Below are 18,113 nucleotides of genomic sequence, written 5' to 3' on the forward strand. Positions count from 1 at the left end.
GATATTTTAGAGTTAAATTTTCTGTTTGTTAAAATGTTGTTTAAGGATATTGGTATGGTGAAATATTTTTATACAGTAATATATGCAATTTGAAACAATTAAAAATTCCAATTTCCTCTTCAAACAGAGTGTTTTAAGTATTATATTTTGCACTATTTTAAAATTTTGTTCAAATCTTAAGTCAGAATGTCTCTGATTTTTGAAGATACCAATGTGTAAATCAAGATGTATAAACTGGATCTCATTCTAAATTTAGATTTCCTTACTCCTAGTGTCACAACTCGTACTCCAACAATGAGAGCACAAATTACATTTGTATTTAACTTTACTATTTTGATATGATTGTTAATGCTTTTCCTGTAGAAATCCTTTCTATCCCTAAATATTACACTTGCTGAGAATTGATACTTTAGTTTTTCTTTATTTTTTTCTTTTAAGACATTCAGTTCTAGAATACCCTGTACCTTGTAGAAGAAGAGTCATAACCCGATTAAATAAATCCCTGCTCTTTCAGTTCTCAAAAATGTATGCTTTATGGTCTTACTTCTCAATCTGACACCTCAGTAAGTACTCTGCAGGTGCCATCACCACCTATCAACAGAGTATTGCTCCCTGAGACCAGGACAGGTCCTGTTATATTAGCAATGCGATATGTGCAGGGCAGAGTACCTCCTGGGACGGGGCATTTTACTTTGCAGAAAATGGTATTTGAGAATTGAAAACAAAAATGATTGATTAAATCCTCATTTAAGGCTTCTGTTGGAAAGATCAGAAGGGTTTTGTGTTTGTATTCCATGTAGCTTTTAATTGTTATTCTGAGAGAATTTCAGGAAAATTGTATTTTTGATAGTGTAGTTTAAATATCTATTGCCAGTTGTATTGATTAGCTATACTGTGTTTTAATGTGTGTAACAGGAGTTCCTGGTTTTTACATTTTATTGGTGACTGAGTTGGTATTCCACCTCAGTTTTTATAGCAATAGAAGTTCCATAAATAAATCTTTGAAAACTCCAGGTGTGCAATTCTACCGTGGCAGATTTTAGTGTTACTGTCTTTCATTTGATCTAATTTATTATTTAAAAGAAAAAACTCTAAAAAAATGCAGTGTGGCTATTGTTTTCAGTGCATGCTTTCAAATAACTTTTGGATTTACTAGGATTTTGTTTGCTGAAAGTTGTCAGTTAAAGTCTTGTCTCTTTTTTCTTGTCTCTTGTTTTTCTTGTCTCTTGTTTTTCTTGTCTCTTTTTTTGGTTGCAGCTATTGGGTCAGTTTCAGTCTTTTTCCAGTTCAAATTTGCAGAATTGGACTAAATAGCTTACAATTATTGTTTTTCATGCTCTGATAAATTTTAAATGCTCATAGCAGCTATAAATGTAATCTGTGTGTTTGGGGAAATGAGCCAAAAATTAGTGTTTAGCAAGTGAAACTATGTCTCACATCATCTAATTCTTTAATTTACTTTTTACTGATAGCAAAATATTTAACATTTTCTACTTCATAATTGGAATAAAATCATCAGCGATTTTAATTTTCATTCCTTTGTGTCATGCATCCAGCAGGAGGGAAGTAGCCTTTCCTTTGGTTCTGTTAACCTTACTACATTTGTATGTCATTTCACCTTTCATAACTAGACTTAATGGGTAGGGTTCATGTTGGGTAGCTTTCCTTTCACAATGGGTGGGTTGGGTTTTTTGAGTACTGTGTGATCCTTTTGTATTTTAAAGGATCTTCACCACGTGTAGAGCATGTTACTGGGAGTAGTCAATTTCCTTCTGTAAAGAACAAAAAAGGTTAAGTAACCCAGGCTATGTGGTTGGGTTTTTTGTTTGATTATTGTTGTGGGGTATTTTAATTAAATCTGATTTAAAGAAGTTTATCGTCTGTAAAAGCCTGGATCAACTCCAATAGAAATAGGGAAGTTGCCATTTTAAAACAATTTTTTCTTGTTTTCTTCTGTCTGCGTCCAGTAGAAAAATACTCTGGAGGATTTTCACTGGGGAATAATTATATCTGCAGGAGACATTTTGTTTTAATTACTATCAGGTAGTGATTGGTTTATGATCTGACATGAAGGCTTGTAATACACTTTTAAAATATCCTATATAGTATTCTGTATAACTGTTTCTATTGCATATATGTATGTGTAATTATCTCTGAACCTTTTTTAAACTTTGTTCTAGTGTCTTGTGTTGATGAATTCCTCAGGTTTATATGATTTATGTGGTGCCCTGTATGTTTAATGTTGTTCGTCCATTTACTGACTGTTCTCCTGAGGTTTTTTTTGTTGTTAAACCGTAAATTGAAGGATCTACTTTTTGTGTGTATCATACATTATATTGTATTTCTGTCATATCCTCTTATGTTAAATTCCTTTTTATATAAAAAAAACCCTGCCCTTTTTGACTTGTTTCAGGTGATAACATTCAGAATTTTTAATCACTGTTGCCTGTCTTCAGAATCCTTCCGTTTTTACAGTATCTTTTGGTGATTGCTTTCCCCAAACTGAACGTGTATCATGATCACAAATACCTTGACCTTTTTTTCTTTCACGTTGTACGTCACTCTTGATATATCAAGTCACTTTTGATATATCAAGTACTGACCATGGGTATCATGAATAGTTTTTATGAGTTTTGGAGTTTTCTGTTTGTTTTTGGGGGGTTTTATTTGATTTTTTTTTCCCCAGCAAACTGTCTGGGTTGTGGTCATTTATTTTTTCTCTGGGTTAATGGCAATAGGAGTTTCCTCTTTCTGAAGAAAGAATGGTTCACAGTTCAGTGTATTTGTCATATATTTATCCCTGTTGAATTTTACTTGGCACCTTCTGTTCAGTAATGGTGCAGTATCTTCAGATGTTGATATTTACTAAGACGTATTTTCAGGAGACCTCTATATGTTCCTTTATTCTTTCAGCTTCTTTGGGCAGTTTTTGATCAGTGCAAGTGTGTACCCCTGAACAACATATTTCTCCAAAAGGCTTTGTCAAAAAACTTGTATTAAGAAGATTTTGTTAAATATGCATCTAGGTGGTTTAATTTATATTTATATTTTTAAAAATTCTAATAGATTAGAAAGATTTGACTTTACTGTATTGACACTTTACTAACTTTTTACCATTGGCTTTTTATGATACTCTAATTATTTTCATAATTTTATCTGTAACCCAGGGAGCAAACCTCACATAATTCCTAGAATTAGTCCCACTACTTTTTTATAAATAGAGGTACAGGGTTTTTCTACCTTCTAGTCATCTTATAGGGTAGTTTATTGTAATGGAAGATTAGATTTTTTTAGCAGTTTGGTCCTTTTTCTTGCCTTATTTTCAAGAATTTGAAGCGGGTTCACACAGGTCTTTGGGCTCTTTTTATATCCAGGAGCTCCTTTTGCTGAGTTATTTTCTGGTAGTACCTTTTTGAGTGTTTTTAATTGCTCCCTCAGTTCTCTTAATTCCCTGTGGTTTGTGGAGTCTCTTGCAGGTTTTTGTATCTAATGGGATTTTTAAAGTCCTTAATACTTTTTTTCCCCTGTCCTTGCATGTTTGCATTCTTATTCTGTTTTTTTGATAACTGCAGTGTTTGTCTTAAAGGAGAGTTGCTTTGAAAACTTCCAGACTTAAATTTTAGAGTTGGAATGTAGTTTTTCTCACTTAACCTTTGGAGTTTTTTCTTCCCTCTTTCCATGCATAAGGGCATGCCTATGTTTGTGCAGTATCACCTGCAGGATAGCTAAAACCTAGGTAGGGTCTAATCTTTTTTAGTACTTTATAGTATTTTTCATTATCAGCATGTTATATGAACATTGGATTTGCTAATGTTTTATGCTTGGAATCTAAGAAGTTAATTTTAATTCTGAAAACATTTCAGCTTCAGTGGTTTCTGACTTTGCTCTCAGTTTGCTGACATGGGACTGCTGTTAGGCTCTGAGCTCTGGCTGCTCATGTGGAGGTACCAAGTGTGTTGGTTTTGCTGGTATTCCTAAACCTACTTTCTAAATAAAAACTAAAAATAGTCTGTTTGTTTTCTTTTTTTGTTAGTTTCTCTGTATATCAGTTTTAGATAACTTCTGTAACATGCAAATTACCACGATAGTGAGTTTTGAAAGTGAAGGGAAGGAAGATTTAACTGAGGTGAAGCGGCCTTGATTTGGTTGCTCACTAGTGGAGGAAAAACAACCAAATGAAGCAGTTCGGAGAGTAGAGCTGCCTTTCACTCTTACCTTCTCTACCTTCTGTCACTTCTGCTATAGGATGAGGAAGGAACTTGCTTATAAAATGTCATTCTCTTCATTGTAGATGAATGAAAGGAATTTAGTAAGAGAATTTGCCTGCTTGCTTGCATTTTTCTTCATCTCCTTCCTTCTTCCTTCCAAAAAATAGCTTTCACTATGTTCTTGAGGAATTCTTAAAAGTATTGCAGGGAAAATGATACCCACTTGAGGTATGTGAAGAAACATTAAGACAGTAAATCCATACTGTTCACTCCCCTCCCCTGGCAAGCAAATATGTGTGTATCTGTGTTACCCTGATGTTACTCTCTCCAAGGCTAAGAAGGGTTCCTACCTCACACTCGTTGGGAAAGCCTTACTTTTTACCACTGTATTGTTTCTTGTCTGAATCTCCTGATGAGTAGGTATAGGGGTAAGAGCGCACTGGGCTAGACAGGAACTTAGGGTTCACATCCCTGGTTCTTTCTGAAGAAGAGAAACATTGAAAAATGCACATGTGGTTGTGTCATGGGAAGAGTTTTTCATGGATAGTTATGACCTGTACAGAGAATCCTCAAAAGCCAAGAGCGCCAGGTGTTCACTCTCACAGAGATGACTTTTATTCCCCTGAAAGTGTTTGGCTAAGGTATGTGAGGAGGATCGTAGAGTCTCACAATTGTTTTTAGTAGGAAAATGAAGCTGGCTACTAGCAGTTTCTGCGTCTCCTTACATTGCCGTGAATAGAACCTACCAGTAAATTCCCCCTTGTATTTATTGTTTTTTTTGCTCTCCCTCTTTGAACTCTCAAGGTTATTCAGTTATTTTCCTCACAATTTCATTAGGAAATTTGCCAAAAACATCCTTTCTAGGCAGCTGTCTCTGGACCTTTGGAGGCCAGCACTAATGTGCTTCCAGTCTGTAGGGGGTGTTTGGCACGGAATTATGAACTAGGCCTTCAGCGCTTTGGGGGAGAGCGGGGAAGAGATCGCTAGTGTTTTACCACACCCAGGTGCAAATTTTTTGCTAGTCTATGAGCATTCAGAGGCTTTCATCTCATGTTGTACCTGTTTTGTCCCTGTGCAAGGTCTGTTAACAGCAACAAATTGTTGATGTGAGAGAATTACAGTGAAGACTTATTTCTCTGTTGAAGGAAAGCTTTTGTGTGTGTGTGAGGGAGCGACTCCAGCAGTCTTGAACTGTTCAGATGTAATTTTTTAATGAGGAATTGATTTGTGTTTTTTTATTTTAAAGCGATGCTCAAAGGTGCTGTGGTGTTGTTTGCAAGTAATACTTCATGTAAAATTGATTGAAATGTTAAATGTTTTGCCAAAAGTAATGTTGGGAGGAGTTAAAATGTATCAGAAAGAGCAAGAAATGCATTTCAGTGCTTTCTTTCATACCCCGCTGAACAATATAGGCAACTGCTGTACCGTATGTACATATAATATATTTGTCAGACTAACTGCTTCTCGTGTTTGACTAAACTGTCTCCTTTCAGCCACCCACACAGAATATGCCTATGGGTCCGGGAGGGATGAGTCAGAGCGGCCCTCCCCCACCACCACGCTCGCACAACATGTCTTCAGATGGTATGGTAGGTGGGGGCCCTCCTGCACCACACATGCAGAACCAGATGAACGGCCAGATGCCTGGTAAGTTTTTCTCCTCTAAGACATTAACACCAGCGTTGCCTGGCAACTGAAACGACATGGGGGCTCAAGGGATACTAGATTGTTGATGACAAAACTGCTTTGAATGCCCCCGAGTACAAGCTCTCTTAGAGTTTGTTAGCTACAGAGCTACGTGACCTGTATTCAGTGTTTATCAGGCTGCCCTTGGGCTTTGATGTAGCTGACACACAGCATTCCTCTGATGAACAGAACTGGCTAAATTTAGTCTGTTTGAAACCGTGCAGTACAGCTGGCTTTAGAAGGCTTATTGGGGAAAGGTATTGGCCTGTGGCTGAGTGAACACAAATCCTTCCATAAAAAGATAATGTGAAATTATTGTAGCTAAATAATTAGATAATAATGAAATAGGTACATCTGAAAGTGGGTGTTTCTAATTTGGGTAAATGTTTTTTGTTGATTTGTCTTTTTTTTTTAAATTGTTTTTGTACTGAAGATTGTCCAGCTTCCACTAATCCTCTGTGTTCTTTATTACTGAAGATATGTTGAATTGTAAGGGATTTGTAAAGGAATGGCCTCCAGGTTATTGTTCTAGGTGTAAATTCTAAGTCAGTTTCTATACCATCCTGTTTTGTAATAAAAAGAAAAGTGCTTTGGAAGGCAGAAACAAAGCAGTGAAAGAAGATGATAAAAATCCACGTTTTACCTACCAGTACTGGCTTTGGGGTAACTACTCCCTTTAGCAGTCATGGAGTAGACCATGGAAAAACTTGCTGCTTTATATAGAGGCTGTATTCCAGAATTTCCACTCGTAAAGTCATACTACTTATTTCATGTGAAATGGCTTTCAGCTTAAAATTGCATTCCCAGGATTGCTTTTGTTCAGGACCCCTTTTTTTCTTTTCTTTTTTGTATGGAGAAAGTTTTCATACAAAAGCTCTTCAAGGTATTGATACTTTGAAGAAAGGAAACTACTGTCAAAAGATCCTTGAAAATATACAGATTTCACAGAATATTCTGAGTTGGAAGGAACCCACAAGGATCACCAAGTCCAACTCTTTAAGTGAATGGCCCATACGGGGATCAAACCCACAACCTTGAGTGTTATCAACACCATGTTCTAACCAACTGAACTAATTTCATCTCTCACTGGTGACAAGGATTAACTTTCATGACAGGAAACACAGTAAATAACTTTGCAAAACTTAATATAAGGTAAAAAATACAATGATTGCTGTAGTCCCTCATTTCTGTGCAAATCTTGATATTGCCACCTGATAGTGGTAGCTTTTCTGAAAGAGTAGCTGAATAGCCTCCAGAGGCCATGTGTAAGAAGTCTAATAAAAGATCTAGAGAAGAAGTTAGTTTCATCATACATGTTGGTCATGGTCTGCATCTGGAAGTGTAAAGAGCAATATATGCTGCTCCCTAATTAGGGCAGAGATATTTTGATTGTGGAGTCCTTTATCCGTCTAAAATCCATCAGTTCCCATGGAGAATAGCATTGCGTCTCAAAAATCAGTCTCTTTGACCCTCGAGTGTAATCATATTATTGTTATTATACTGATCTTTTCCAAGGAGAAGGATTACTAAGTCACAATGTGAGCATAATGACTTCACTGCAGAGCCACGGGGGAGAAAAGTCACTCCTTAAACATACATATTTTGTAATTAGATAGAATAAGAAAAGAGCTCTTATGAATACGTGAAAGGTAAATAGGTTTGTTTTGGTATTCACCTAGACAGATACTTAAATACAGATTCCAACTAAGCTTTAATTTAGCCTTTCCAACATATTCCCTTTTTTGAAGATCTGTTCTTTCCTTCTCAGTTTGAAGTTGTCTCTGAGGATGTGAAGATAAACAGCTTAGGATGAGGGCATCTCTAATATTGGAAAGGCATGCTAAAATCATTTCATAGGTAGGCGTTAGAAAAAGAGAAACAGAATCATCTTGGTAATTGTATAGCTGAATTACACATATTTTTTAAGTGTTTGTTAGTTTACCTGCATGTGAGCCTTTCTGTATTTCAGAGAGACATATTTCTAGTAATTTCTGCAGAGTATGGATTTGCTTTCTTCTTTTAAGGCATTTACTCTGAAGTTACATAGACACTTTGTAATAGAAAACACATACAAATCCACAAATATCTGAGCAGATGATCTGTCTTAACAGGAATAAAGTCCCTAATATGTAAACTGAGAGAATCCAGGGTTGACAGCAACCTGACCAGCCTGGAAGAAATAAAATACAAGCTCTTAAAAAGTGCTAGCTAAGGATTCTGGGAGGCCTTACCTGACCTGGGGCTTCCACAGACCTGAGTATGTGCGGAAGGGTTGATAAAAAGAACTGTCTAGTGATGGTCAGGACATGAGTCAACTTAAAGTTCTTCTTTAGACCCGTCCCATTACTTTAAAGGATGATTTTTCTCATACTTATGTTCTGTTAGTGCAGAACCTGAAGTGCTGCTGAGGCCATTAATTGCATCCACTGACAAGTGAATGTCTGTATCCTCGGGCCGGGGAAGACAGTTATGGCAAACCTTTTTCAGCCTGTGGTACAATTGAGAGTTTTCTGTACCTGCGACAGATTGTGGTTTGCAGATGAAAAAATTACTGTTTGAAGAGTTACTTTGAGAGTTAGTGTGATGCAAAGTAAGAGTGGTCCGGATTTGGAAGGAGATGATGAAATGAGCTGTGCTGCTGGCAAGTTATTTTCCTGATTTTATCATACGTAAAAAGTTGAAAGTTAAGACTAGCTGTAGGGTTCTCTGACCTTTGTCCTTACATTGGTAGGTGACCTTCCTGAATAACAGGTGCTTATGTGTTACCAACAAGTTCTCTCAAAGTCTGCTTTCCTTCCTGCAAATGTAAGCTTAAATGCACTTAGTCTGGCTTACAGGTTCTTGGAGCTAAGGTGCTGTCTATAAGTGGGTAAGAGGAAGAAGGACTTCTGTTTATAGTCAAGATAGATACTTACTCTGCTAACTATTATAACACAAAATCTAATTAGTACTACATTTAAAACAGTTACGTTAAAGTGCAGATACTTCATTCATATTCTCTTCTTTCTATTTCATTTATTCATACAAAAAAAGAAAATCAATTGTTTTTTCCTTATGTGCAGGAGAACCCCATGAAGTATTTTGGCAAATGATAAAAAAAAATTATTTGTGAAGTGTGTTTTTATTATTTTTCATTTGCAAGGCTTTTTGATATTTTGGTCTTAGCTTTTCCCTTATCCTTACATTCTAGCTTCAGCTTTTTCACTTTTCTTGACAAAATAAGTTTATGTGTTCATTTCAGTAAGGTGTCTTGAAAAGGGCGAGAGGATAAACGTGTTTTTAAACTTATTCTCTGTTTCTTCACGTTGGCTTTAGTAACTGTGTTCATTAATCATTGTTACCTTTCTCCTCTGCATCTTTTTGTTTGCAGGTCAGTTTGTATTGTCTCTCTGACCTTGTGTACAGCTCTCTATGTCCTTATATTTGCCTTCATTCTACCCTAGATGAGTGGAGTTATTTCTTAAGCCAGAGCAGGACTTGGGGAGCTGTTCACATCTGAAAGCACAGGTCTGTGGGTGGTGGTCGGTTTTTTTGTTGTTTGGTTGGGTTTTTGTTTTGTTTTGGTGTTTTGTTTTTTTTTTTTGAGGGGGTGTGTTTTTTGGTTGGTTGGTTGGTTGGTTTGAGTTTTTTAAATTTCCACTGGGAAATATGTAAACAAATCACTGTCTTCCTACAACTCTACTGGCATAGTTTCTTTTAGATCCCTTTTCTTAGGGTTTTGTAGCTTAACAGAAAACCTGTGGCATGTTTAGCAACAGTAGCATGTCCTTGGTGAAATCGGTACATACCAACATTTGCCTTGTTCAGAGTTGACCTAGTCTGTCACATACTCTGGTTGTTCATATCTTCAGAAGCTCTTCATGTGGTGCTTGTCATAGGCATAATCCTGCCATTTCATTTACTTTTTTCACTTGTCATAGTTACATCCAGTCACACCTCTTACTAATTGTGGTCCTAGTAGCTGTTCACCTATCCCAACTAAAGTGATGAATAAACTGACTACATGGTATTGTAATGTTTGTACTTGTTAAAATACCCATTGAGAGTAGCTTTAATTCAGAGAACAATCCAAATCCAACCTGTGTTATCAGGAAGAGGGGAAATAAAAGGTGAAAAGATGCTGCTGGCCTCGTGGTTTATGAACAGGTTGCTTTTCCTTTGCATCTTCACAAGTTGAGCTGATAATTTGCTGTCTGTCCTTCCAGTAATCATCTCCCACCCTACTAATCTCTAAATACAGTTGCAGAATATTTGCTATAGACTGTATGTTCAAAAATGTTAAATATGCCTTCAGCCATTTTTTTTGTACGCATGAATGATCACATATGAGCTGAATCACTGCAATGCCAGTACAATTACAAATCGAAAGTGTTGGTGATTTTCTGTTGTATTGAAATTTTCCACCTTACTTAGAAGTAGGAAAAATGCAGCACACTGTCTTTAACATTTTTGCTTTGTTCTTTTCTTCCCACCTTTCTCCGTTTTCCGAGGTTGTTCTTTTACTAATGCACAGGAAAGCTGATGACAGTGTTTGCCAATAAAGGTCACTTAATGCTTTCCATTTACAAGTCATTCTTTTAAAAAAGTCATGATTGAAGCATCCAGGGGAAAAAAATCTTAATGTCTTACCACTATCATTTGTTCTCATTCCCTTCTCAGGAGATAAACTCAGGAGTCCTATTCTTGCAATAAATAACTTTTGGTTAGATTTTTATCTACGGGGGCATTAAAACAGCTCTATAGAAGAATGAGTTTGACTTACAGGCTTTCCATAAAAGCCTTTGCTGTTGTATCAGTGACTCCACGGAGTGTTTGTCACCTTCTTTATCTTTTATGGGTGACTGTGTAGTCATTTGAGTGAAAGTCACAGCCTAAGTTAGCATTTAGTGATGGACTTGGCAGTGTTAAATTTATGGTTGGACTTGGTGATCTCAGTGGTCTTTTCCAACCAAAATGTTTCTATGATTCTGTGTAGTTGTACCATGTCAATGTTAATATTGCCTGAATTTAAAAATAATAATAAATAACCGTTACTTTCAGAAAAGTGTCTAATATAGGTGTTGGACTACACAGAAATGTTACAACTATTGTAATAATTGCAGCTGTGGTGGAGACACCAAGCTAGCTGTTATGCTGGTCTTGTGCTATTCTAGTTGAAATTCAGGAGGTGTTGTGTGAGTACTAAACAGACTAGTTTTGTGTGTGATATGGATAGAAGATGAGCTATATTATAATTTACACCTTTTAGCTGCTCAACAAAAGAAAATGTATTGCATAGTAGAGCTGAACTTTGTTGTTTATTTTTTTCAAGTGGGGAAATCATGCAAACTGTGTTCTAATTTTTTTTTAATGTAATTGTATTTAATGACTTTTATTTAATTTTGTGATTCAGTGTGACTGTATTTGTTTGCTTTATGATGCTTAATGTAGATCCTTTTTCCCTGTTTTTCCTTCTGAAGGACCTAACCACATGCCTATGCAAGGACCTGGACCTAACCAACTCAATATGACAAACAGTTCCATGAACATGCCTTCAAGTAGCCATGGATCAATGGGTGGCTATAATCACTCAGTTCCATCCTCACAGAGTATGCCAGTGCAGAATCAGATGACTATGAGCCAGGGACAGCCGATGGGCAACTACGGTCCCAGACCAAACATGAATATGCAACCGAACCAAGGTAAGAGAGGTGTTAGTTTCTGTAAAAACAAAACATCTCAGGCATTTTTAAAAGATCTAATCTTGTAAATTTCCTTCTCTAAATGCATTTTTACCTATATTTGGAGGATTCTCTTTTCTCCCATATATCTGTGACTTTTTATTTATTTGCAGACATTGAACTGTTTTCGGGTGTTGTGTGAGAATCTGGGAATGGATCTGCTTACATCAGTTATAAGTTTGAACTACTGTTTATCTTTTTCAGACTTTACACTTCTAGCTAAGTGTTGTTATTGTTCAAGTTGATAAAATATATCTCTACTTTTAAGTCTCAGGGGTAAATTTAAAAATTAAAGTCAGATAGCCCTCAGATTTTTATACCTTGTTAATCTTGGTTTTCTGCTGCGTGCTGTTTTAGCATGGAATGTCTGTTAATCTTGGAGAAGTAAAATTCAGTTCCAGGAACAAATCTGCTACTGCCTACTCTTTTCATGAGATGGCCTTGTGTACATAGTAAAATCCCAAACTAACTTTGTATCTAAGATATTTCCATTGCATAAACTGATGATGATTTGTTGATGTCCTTGTTGAAGTGCAAGGAAACTGTGAAGTTAAAATATTGCGTTAGTGTCACAGCACAGCAAATTATTAAGTTATATATGTACTGCATATTCTTAGAAATATGCTTTACAAGTCAGCAAGCAGTATTTTCAGCTTACCTTTTAAGTCTGTTACTACATTGGATCTGGACATAGCACCTGCAGCAGAATTTTTTTTAAAAAATGCTTCTGCCGTGTTTGCAGCAAATATGTTTTTTACCCCAATATATATGAACTCTTATGGATATATTAGCTGAAAAATTTGACTCGGATCGAGGTTTTAATCTCTTTTCTGATGCTGTAGAATGTGTTTTTTTTTCTAAGGCTCTCTCTCCCTGGTCATTTTAGAAAAAATAATCCACCTGTGCATAGGTAGTTCTTACCTATGTGTACTCTCTTTGAAGACCAAAACTCCATTTTTTTATATACATAGATACCATCTGTTCCTAAGGCGTACAAACAGAACAGGTCATACTGATCAGTTTGATTATTAGATCACAGGAAGGTTCAAAACAGATGAAAGACTAACTTAATGAGAGACCAAAACTAAGTCATGATGAAACAGCTGTTTCTGCACTTTTCTAGCCAGTACAGAAAGTGGCAAGTCTGAGTCCATCATCCACATTGTTAATAGCGTTTTTCTTAAAATATAGCAGCAGAGGACAAAAATAGGTACATAGCAGAGGAAATCATCGTTAGTGGGAATATTTTTGACTGTCTCTCTGAGCTGAAAAGTTATCTGTGTATTCTGGGCAATGCACAAAGGAGTAATTTTATAAATGTAAGATGCTTGAGAGAAGTCCTGTGCCTGGTCAGTTCAGATTTCTTAGTTGCAGAGTTAGCAATAATTATGTAGCAATATGTGTGAGGGAGCCATCTACTAAGTTGCTCTACAGCAAATGATTTTGTATGACTGGCTTAAAATTTAGGACTAGTGATTATTATGTCTCAAAGTAGTGCTCTTTACTCCTCCTTGTAATACTCCTCTGCTGTGTTTTCAGTGCTCTGTCAAACTTGAAAATTGCTGATTAGAAATTAGGCAGAAAGATACTTAAAAGGTTTCTGTTCTGAAAAAATAACCAAATTATAGGTTCAAGAACAAGAGCAAAATCTCTAGTTAGAACAACTGGTTCTATTGCCTGTACTTACGGCCATGATAAGCTTTCACATTTCGTACCTCTGTTTCTGCCAAATTTGGACCCTTTAGGCTGAGACTTTTTCTATTCCAAGTGTCTGCTACAAGGCTGATTCTCCTTTTTTGCAGAGGCTTCACAGAAGTAGAGAGCCATTTCTGACAGTGGCATGAAAAATTATATTCTTCAAAATGTGTCATTATCTCCCAAAAACATTAGTAAATAGAGCACTTGGTGTATAAATGTTGGAGTGCGGGTGCCCCTTGCTTTAGAGTGAAAGCTTTGAAACTTGTCTGTGATGCAAGCAAGGTGCTATTTGCTGTTAAATGAAAATACTGTTCCGGATACTTGTGAGGGAGGAAGTCCAAGCCTGAAGATATGCATGTTTGTTATGTATCGGTAGCTAAGGTTTTTAACCTAAGATTATTCCCAGTCAGGTCTTCTTAGTACATTTCCTTCATTTTCTACTCTTAGTTTTTACATGTGTATTGAAATTTGGTGACAAATTAGAGGTAGCATTTTTGTATCTTCACTCTCTTGACAAGACAGCAGGGCAGAGAACAACAGAGAAATCTGTGAGACCGTGAGAGATTTAGGTAGGTGGCTGAGCTCCAGTCTGGCTGGGCAGAGGTCTCAGCCAAGCATTGACACTGCATGGTTCTCATCTAAGTGAAGAATCAAGAATGAGCAGCTGGGAAATGCACTTAGTGCAGTTTTATAAAAAGGGAATAAATGGATTGTGACACAAAGGTTTCTTAACTGGTAGCATGTGCTGCAATTCAGAAACAGAAATGAACAAAATTTCTGAACCTCAGTATTGTTGTCAGGAGACATTTGTGAACCCCAAAGCATGCTTTGTTTCTTTGTCTTAAAGGGGTGATCCATACTGAGAATGAGTGATCCTACTACATCTGTTAATTAATGACAGCACTAGCTAAATATAATTATAAATATTCCTCAAGATGAGGTCTTAGCATCTCAAGTTGGCTGTTAAAAATTAGTAGATGTTTTTGACCTTAATCTTCCCCTACATGGGTTCCTCATCTGTAGAGGAATGAATCTGATGGTGAGATTATGATACTATCTGATTTCACAGGAGTGTTGTGAAAGTATATTCATTATGAAGATTTGGACATTTTACTTATGGGTACCATAAGAAAACTGATGAGTAAATTAATAATTCTGTCTTCAGTGTTTGCTAGGCATGGCATCTCACATGAACAATTAGGAGGAAACAAAATATTGAAATAGTTTTTCAGTGAGTAATATCTGCTGTGTGTACTGATTGAAGCCAGTACTTTTAGAGGGAAGAAAAAAAGTGTAGTATTATATAATAGATAAAGACACCATAACACGCAGCAAGGTTTGATCTAACACTTGGGTGGTTTTAGCATAACTTTTTATGTGCGTTTGCTAGGAGAACATCTTGCTGTATATACACTTTGTGAGGCAGATGGTGTTAGTAAGAAAAAAAATGAAAAAATGCTAATTAAGAAATAAAATGTGTAGTAACAGAACTCATTGTTGGATTTACTTTCTGTTTCCACTGTGAAGTCATTATTGATTTGTGCTAGTTTATCAAATGCTAGCCAGAGGAATACCTTAAATGAGAAGCAAAGTTGTTGTGGTATTGATTTCATATAGTCAGTCTAGCTAAAAGAGGAATTCTAGTAATTTTTGATTTAGGAAGCAGAATGTTTCAAGTGGAAGATTCTGTAGATGACTCTTGATTAAAAAACTATTTTAGCAGCTTGGGACATCTGCAAGGAATATTGGCTAACTTTTTGGAAAAGATAGGAAGCAACAGGAACTGGGTGAATGTGGAAGAAACTCCTTTCTTATGAATGTATCTTTTCTTTCTTGTATGGGAAGCTACTTAGGTTGAATAAAAAATTTCAAGTTGTCAACTTTTGACTTTTCCGAGGGGAGGTGTAACCATGGCTTTATTGAAACCTGAATCTTACATGAAAATTTCTCTTACTTATGTTGACCAGATCTTTCACAGTCAGAGAATAATAATATTAAACAGTAGAATTAATACACTTTAAAAGTAAGGACCAGGAAATTATAGCTTGGCCATCTCCGAAACTGTTTCTCAGATCCTTCTGCTAAGCTTGACCATCTCAGAGACTCTGTTTCTTGGATCCTTTTGCTAGGATTCTGTTCCCTTGCCAGAAGTGCTTGAAGCAAAGTTGCCAAACTCCCAGTCGGTATTTAATGAGCATTATATGTTGCTTGGGATAAGGGAGAGGAACTAGGTTACTTTTAACAGGTGAACTCAATAAGAGAATATTATCTTGACTTGATAATTTCCAGGAGACCAGTTATCAAATCTGGTGCTGAGATTGTTTTTAGTGAATTTCATTTATATAAACTTAAAAAAATTCCATCAAAATTTGAGAGCTCTTTTACTTACAAGCAAATATGAGGAGATCATGGAGACGTCAGAGATGAGACAGGTGCAGATTCCTGTGCTTTTGTTGTCCACATAAAAAAAGGAGCATAAAGATAGGAACATCCAATGTTAGCTTAAATATAAACGTATTCAGGGTATGACAGACCAAGATAAAGTGATTTCTGAGGTTCAATACCTTTTGTGAATGTCTTGCCATCTGTTCATTCCCATGTAAGCAGAGACTGTTACGTTTCAATACCTTGACTTCTTACCGTAGTCAAGATGTCATGGAGAAAGCAGGGAAGTCTCAATTTTTTTTGACATCTAACCTATTAAAGGAAAATGAAATTACCACCACATTCTGAAATGCCATCATGCTATAGCTGAATTTGTAGGATATCTAGCTGTAGAAGACACTGTAGTTTTATCATGAAAAAACAAGATATAAACAGCTGCCACAGAGCTTGCTCTTTCATCTTTCTTTCCTGGTGTAAAACATGAAAGACATCATTGATAACTAAGGAATTTTTTTGTATGACATTTTATATACTGTTTTTTTAAATGATCCCCAAAATGACAGTTCAGTTTGAGATGAGAACTTTGTGGAGTAAGCAAGTGTGGAGGAGTGTCTACTGTCTTTATTTGCAGCTTAAGGCATGCATTAGAAGTAGCAAAAAGGTTTGTATCCTCCAGGTCTTTTGAGACAGTGTTTGAACTGCCCCTCATGTTAAAACAGCTTAAAGATTTTGGTTCATTTGACCAAGTACATCTGAATCGTAGCATTTGTCAAGTTAAATTCACCCTTTAGTTTCTAAGTAGCTCTTGCAAGTTACAGCCATCACTTATGTTTAAAAACAAGCATTCTTTGTAAACATTTGTAGAGAAACAAGAAAAAGTTTTGCTGAGGGCTGCTACAGCAGTATATATTTTGTTATTTTTGTATCAGTGGATACAATGATGAGATTGACCATGGCAAGTCTGGCATGGTGGACTTTGCTGGTACTCTAGATGTGGATAACCAGTTGCTTTATCAATACAAGTTCACGTTGTGAAATGCCTAAAGAAGACTTCTGAGCAACAAGATCAACATAATTTTGAAGATTGAAGAAAGAATAGCTTGTAGTGCTGCTTTTTGGTCATACCTGCCTGTTCCCAGTCAGAACAGCAGAGTCACCCGTTCATTTGTATGTGCTTCCTCTGCTTCTTCAGAAGTTTCAACCATGTCAACAGTTATCTTGTCCTCTCATAGCATTTACTGCCAGTACCTGAGTTTCAGCAGAAGGGACAATGCTAGGAGACATTTTTAAACCACTGAACTTTTCTGCAGCTCTTTCATCGTCGATGCATTTCTGCTCTCCGATTTGTTAGCTTTCTCTGGGACCTACTTGCATTTCTGTTTCTTTGTATTTATCTTACATTTGTGAAGACTAGGTTGTCATTTTTCTGAAGTCCTCTCTTGTCAGGAGGCTTCCACTGGGTCGCTGCACTTACAGGAAGATTAGGTATAAGCCCATTTTTGCTTAAGTCTACATACCTTTTCTTCCCTGTACATGAGGCCTCCTTATGAGATATTGTCTGGAGCACAGGGAGGTTTTTTTTTCCTCAACTGCTCATTTCAAAGTTGTCTACACCTACTAAACAGAAATGTGGTGTATTCTTGATAATGTAGACTAGTTATATTGAACAAAGAGCAGTTCAGTTTTCATCTGTTATCTGGCTTGCTTTATACATTCCCTGACTGCATAAGACTGATTTGGATCTACATCATGCAATTTTCAAATGCCTGTTTAATGGCTACAAAAATTGCCTGCGCTCCTCACAGGACCTACAATATTACTAGTTAGCATCTTCAGACTTTTATCCCAGGAATACTTCCAGGATACTGACATGTGAAAACTGCCTTCCGAACATACAGGAACATTTACAGGACTTTTGTACTACCAAAGTTTAAATAGTTTCTTGTAAATCCAATAAATAGTTTACTTGTGTACTTGCATATTTTACAGAGATAACCCTACACAATATTTTCTTGGACTCATTTTTAGCTGTCTACAAATCAGATACTTTGTCCTCTCTGAAATAAATAGTTCTAGAAATTCACAAAAAAAGAGTTTCTATGCAGAGTTTTTGAAAGCAACAAGCATTCTCTTGCAGTGCGCAGTTTTGTGAACTTTGTATGTGATATCTCCAAGTCTGGAAGAGATCATGACTTCCACCAAGTGTAGCTTTTTGTGACCTGATTAGAGGTTCAAGAGCTGTGTTTTAAGGGGGTTGTAGAAACAATTGCTACAAATATTAGAAAGTATTACACAATCATAGAATGATAAGAGTTGGAAGGGACCTGAAAGATCATCTAGTTCCAACCCCCTGCAACTAGCCCAGCTTGCTCAGAACCTCATCCAGCCTGGCCTTGAACACTTCCAGGGGTGGGGC

At 36.5% G+C, this 18,113-nt stretch overlaps 1 protein-coding gene across 6 annotated transcripts in view; it reads left to right on the plus strand.

Annotated features, from left to right (window-relative positions):
* Window positions 1–18,113, plus strand: part of SS18 (SS18, nBAF chromatin remodeling complex subunit) — a 46,335-nt gene that overhangs the window by 14,284 nt on the left and 13,938 nt on the right. For all 6 annotated transcript variants that reach the window (XM_027674960.1, XM_027674951.1, XM_027674967.1 and 3 more), the window contains 2 exons: window positions 5,702–5,855; window positions 11,354–11,575. In XM_027674960.1, coding sequence (XP_027530761.1) covers window positions 5,702–5,855; window positions 11,354–11,575 — 376 coding nt within the window. The remainder of the gene's footprint in view (window positions 1–5,701; window positions 5,856–11,353; window positions 11,576–18,113) is intronic.

Source organism: Neopelma chrysocephalum, unplaced genomic scaffold (assembly GCF_003984885.1).
Source record: "Neopelma chrysocephalum unplaced genomic scaffold, ASM398488v2 Primary Assembly neopelma1_22, whole genome shotgun sequence".
Lineage (NCBI taxonomy): Eukaryota > Metazoa > Chordata > Aves > Passeriformes > Pipridae > Neopelma > Neopelma chrysocephalum.